General features: G+C 45.2%; 1 protein-coding gene across 1 annotated transcript in view; it reads right to left on the minus strand.

Annotated features, from left to right (window-relative positions):
* The window catches only part of LOC311327341 (afadin- and alpha-actinin-binding protein), a gene marked incomplete at both ends in the record, with an annotated part of 11298 nt that extends 6643 nt beyond the window's left edge, over positions 1-4655 (minus strand). The window contains one exon of the mRNA XM_084460375.1: positions 4566-4655. Coding sequence (XP_084316501.1) covers positions 4566-4655 — 90 coding nt within the window. The remainder of the gene's footprint in view (positions 1-4565) is intronic.
* Positions 4656-5491: the final 836 nt, after the last annotated feature.

Consider the following 5491-nt stretch of genomic DNA (forward strand, 5'->3'; position numbering starts at 1 on the left):
TGGAACTACTTTATAACCTCACACCTGTCCTGGGATTGGAACTACTTTATAATATCACACCTGTCCTGGGCTTGGAACTACTTTATAACCTCACACCTGTCCTGGGATTGGAACTACTTTATAATATCACACCTGTCCTGGGCTTGGAACTACTTCACCACCTCACACCTGTCCTGGGATTGGAACTACTTTATAATATCACACCTGTCCTGGGCTTGGAACTACTTCACCACCTCACACCTGTCCTGGGCTTGGAACTACTTTTGTCAGCCATGGACCGTCCACCTGTTGAGGTGTACCAGTGCTGAATACGGGTGGCTGCTCTCCCTGGACTGTTCTGAGTTCTCTCCCACCAGTGTGTGTTCTTACCTGGACAGGCAGGTGTGTGGACAGAGACTGAGGCAGCCAGGCGATAACACTTTACTTAATTAGCTGCCTTATCGTTAGCGCTAATTGACAGCTTGGGTAAATTACAGTTAAGGCTATGCCCGTTCAGACTACACAAGTTCATCCCGATTTTGGGCGGATTTTTTGTCGCCCAGCGTCGGGCCACAATATGAACGTCGGGAACGACAAAACCCCCTTTCTGCAGAGTAGACGGTCTCTGGTAGAAGTTCTGACTCCTGACCGGAGGTATGCCCAGCCTCATCCTACACTACAGACATCAGACACACTGCTCAGCAGAACTAGCGCTGAGGAGGAGAGGAGAGAGGGAGAGGAGGAGAGAGAGGAGGTAAGGAGAGGGAGTGGGGGAGCAGGTGGGGAGGAGAGAAGGAGAGTGAACCAGGAGGAGAGGAAGGAAGGATGCATCTCTAGTCAGTTCAGACAAGGCCAGAGCCTCTGGGGTTGAGGCTGTAATGTGTTCTTGCGGCCAGCAGGGGGCGCGGTGGGACAGGTGAATGGAACATTCAGACAGTGTGAACACAGACGGTGGAGACGGAGACACTGAGGGAGAAGGGGGGAGGCTGGGGAGAACTCAGGAGAGACAGAACAAGCTGACCAGTGTGAATTAGGACTTCTACAACAGCAGCCAGCAAGTGGAGATCTTCCTACATTAAATATCTTTGGTATGATACACACAGTTCATACAGCTAACCCTCTCTCTCTCAAAATCTCTCTTTCTCTCCCTCCATCTAGCTTGATTACTAATCTCTCAACTCTCTCTTCTTCCACCTATCACTCCCTCTCTCCCTCCCTCCCTCTACCGTTTATTTCTCTCTCCACCAGTCAATCACTTTCTCCCCTGTCTCTCTCTCTCTCTCCAATCCCCAACTCTGTCTTTTGCTGTGTAGATGATTGGGCCTGTTTGACACCATTAACCATGAGTTACAGAACAGTGTAGGAGCCCCTAGGTAGTGGAGGAAAATGTGGCGATACCATTCTACTTACTGTAATTGGCTGTGTTATTGTTAGAGGTGAGACGGCATTGAGGCCTTGGCTAGCACTCAGGACACTTACACACACACACACACACACACACACACTGTTAAAAGAGATTTATTGTCTGAAAAGTTCACACGGTAGCAAGGTTAAGGCACAGCAGATTGTGTTCAGGTGACAGATCTCTGTTGAAGGCAGGTGGTGATGATGACGGCAACAATTCATCAGTGATGACATGAGAACTTTGTGTACCAACTTTAGAACAAACAGTAATACAAAGTGGTCACACGTAACCGTCATTAAGACTGGTACCATTATTGCATGGTATTTGATTATGAGCTATTGTGTAGTGATGTCTCATTTAAATCTAACTGCTAGCCCTTGATTAGAGTGATTTAGTGAATAGTATCCATATTAATGTAATCTTGACTCGTGTTGCTGGTATGCGGCCCGTTTTTCAGGGAGAAAAATACAAAATAAAAACAGCTTGTAACAATAAACAAAGGGTAAATAAACAAAAACAAAACAGTAGGCTACAGTGCTGGAATGCAAACATACTCTTTGAGAAAGAGAGCGATAAAAGAACATAGAGTGACGGAAGACGGTACGCGGACCAGACATATCTCTTCATTAATAGGGACAAACGTGTAAAGGGGATTACTAACATGTAGCATTGGGAAGCCGAGCGCTGTGAGGATATATATATAACAGAAATATATTAAGTGTATCAAATATCATACAGGAATCTTTTACACAAGGACTTGGTGTGTGCGTAAAAAATCATCAGACAGACAGACATCCATTTACAGACAAAGACACGAGGTATCCGAAGAGTATTATCAGAGAGAGAGAGAGAGAGAGAGAGAACTGAATAGTATTATTACTGTATAATAATGATGTTAATAAAGAGACAGGCAGTGTAAGGCACATCCTCTGTTGGGGACCAACAGTGTACTGCTAGCCAATACTAGAATTCAGTGTGTATATATACTGTACATATACAAACACACACCCACAGTGTATATGTACTGTATGTATATACAGTACACAAACACACATACTAACTATTTGGGGCAATTTCGAACGGGTCATATTGTATCATAAACCCCCTTCCCCCCAATATGTAAGGTGCACTTGATTTATGTTACATAATGCTGCTATAACCAAAAGGATGAGCACAGTTGCACACAGCATCTCAAGCACAGTAAATCAAGCACACATCAGTTCTTTCAAAATACTCCACCACTACTTCAACGCATCTCTGGAACTTGTGGCACTGTTGTAATGTTATGTAATACCTCACTCTCCCTCATCCCTTTCTCCCTCCCTCCATCCCTCTCACCCCTCCTCCCCTCCCTCTCTACCTCCATCCCTTCCTCCCCTCATTCCAAGAAGAACCAGCAGTGGACAGAGAAGCTGTATAAAGGTGCAGCATTCATCCATGATCCTGAAGAGGGAGAGAGAGAGAGAGAGAGAGAGAGAGAGAGAGAGACGCCAGTTGTGTATGTTAATCAAACAAAGCATCTAGCAAACACACACACACACACACACACACACACACCACCATAGCATACACACAGCACAACATTGCAGAAGAGCTTCTTTATGTAGCCACCTTAAATTCCTTGGTCCAGAACAGATTGTATTCGATGCCATTCTATACTCTACTGTACCCTGCATCTCAAAACAGTACACCTTCTATTCCACTGTGTAGCTCAGAACAGATTCTACTCTATTCTACTGCGTAGCCTACCTCAGAACAGTGTGCAGGACTTGGGGGGTCTGAAGGGGTTGTCGCTGGAGGGGACCCCAGTGAGGAGAGGGTCCTTGTGAGCGTTCTGCAAACAGAAGTTCTTCAGCTCTGCTGCAGCCTGGGACACCTGCACACACACACACACACACACACACACACACACACACACACACACACACACACACACACACACACACACAGGATAGGATAGAACTTGTGACTAGACGTTAGCATTTGTAGAGAGTGTGTGTGTGTGTGTGTGCGTGTGTTTGTGGTCTGTTCAAGTGATTGTTGTATCCATCTGGTAACTAACGTCTTACTAGCTAGGCACAGTAAATGTTATTTCCAAGGTAAATGGTAAATGGACTGCACATAGAGCTTTTATCCAAAGCGCTTTACAATGAAGGCCTCTCATTCACCCATTCGCATTCACCGATGGCGGCAGCTGCCATGCAAGGTGCTAGCCTGCTCATTGGGAGTAATTTGGGGTACAGTGTCTTGCCCTATGATCATTGGACAACCTAGCCTACATCGCGACACTCTCACTCTCTCACACACACACACACACACACACACACACACACACACACACACACACACACCCACACACCCACACACAAGCTCGTTTCAAGCTCATTCATTTCATGCTAATGATTTGAATATATTTGCAAGGGACATAAGCAGTTAGGCAACAGTAGTAGGCTCGCCTACTTTCCAATGCAAAAACCATGATAGGCTACAGCTATTCCACAGAAATGACCAGGAAGAAGAGGTCCATGTAGCCTAGGCAAGGCTTGCTGCTCATTCAATTCAACCGGCTGGAATAAAAGCCTTATCTTTAACAATCTCGTTAATATTGACTTAAAAAGAAGTCATTGTGACCATTGAAAACATTAGAGTAAACTACTTAGCTCCAGAAAAGAAAAAAAAAAAGTCACAGTATCGTCTGAATGAACGGAGATAACCTATTTAGGCCTATAATAGGACAGAGAGAAACGTCAATATTCGTTACTTTGTAGCCTATGTGAGGGTCTCTGACATGTAATGGTGCGTTCGTTTGTGGTCGGAGGTGGCAAGTCGCAAGTGGCAAAATACCTACCTCCGACCTGTGTGCATTCGAGCTATATACCATTATATCACAGTTACCTAGTTATATCTATATACCATTATATCACAGTTACCTAGTTATATCTAGTGCATTCGAGCAACTGGGGGCTGAGAAACATATCCGAATTTGCGACGAGGAAGTGCGAGTTCATGCAGTGTTGTATTTAATCATTCCTAGTAGCAAGTCGCAATTTGCCACCTCCCAGTTATAAACGAACGCACCATAATGTCCGCTGGTCGAGCGACCTCTCGTCACTTTGTCCCCCGCCCCGGTCGTCGTTTTCCGTGTCCGACGGGAAACTCTTTGTGTTCACCGTCACCGTACCTTTATCCTACGGACACTGGCCTCCAGTCTGAGCTGTTTCACCGCTTTCTTGGCCACGATCAGGTTGCTGCTGGCGTTGTTGTTCGACATGTCGGCCGGACGGAGGGCTGGTGCTGGGGAGCGGAGAACCGTCGAACTAGTGAAGTCAGAGAGACAAGCCGAGGGTGTGCTCGATCTGAATGTCTACGAGACTGAGTGAGACCCATGTGACCACGGAACCACATGTTGCCCTACACTAGCCTGGCCTACACACCCCGCTTTCAGCCGGGGCGCCGGTGGAGCAAGCTGAGCGGATCGAAGAATAGAATAGCCTACAACGTTTATGGTGCGTTCGTTTATAACTGGGAGGTGGCAAATTGCGACTTGCTACTAGGAATGATTAAATAAAACACCGCATGAACTCGTACTTCCTCGTCGCAAATTCGGATATGTTTCTCAGCCCCCAGTTGCTCGAATGCACTAGATATAACTAGGTAACTGTGATATAATGGTATATAGATATAACTAGGTAACTGTGATATAATGGTATATAGATATAACTAGATAACTGTGATATAATGGTATATAGATATAACTAGGTAACTGTGATATAATGGTATATAGATATAACTAGGTAACTGTGATATAATGGTATATAGATATAACTAGGTAACTGTGATATAATGGTATATAGATATAACTAGGTAACTGATATAATGGTATATATCTGAATGCACACAGGTCGGAGGTAGGTATTTTGCTACTTGCGACTTGCCACCTCCGACCACAAACGAACGCACCATTATTCGCATAGCTAGAGGTCCTAACCAGTAAACTAGCCATACAGTTCCAGGTAGCCTCTGTAATTCTTGTTATCGCTTGTCCTTCGGCTGCAATATCTTATCAGCACTAATCAGTTCCTCATTCCAGCCCTATGCAGGCTTACG

This window comes from Borostomias antarcticus (genome assembly GCF_949987555.1).
Source record: "Borostomias antarcticus genome assembly, chromosome: 31".
Lineage (NCBI taxonomy): Eukaryota > Metazoa > Chordata > Actinopteri > Stomiiformes > Stomiidae > Borostomias > Borostomias antarcticus.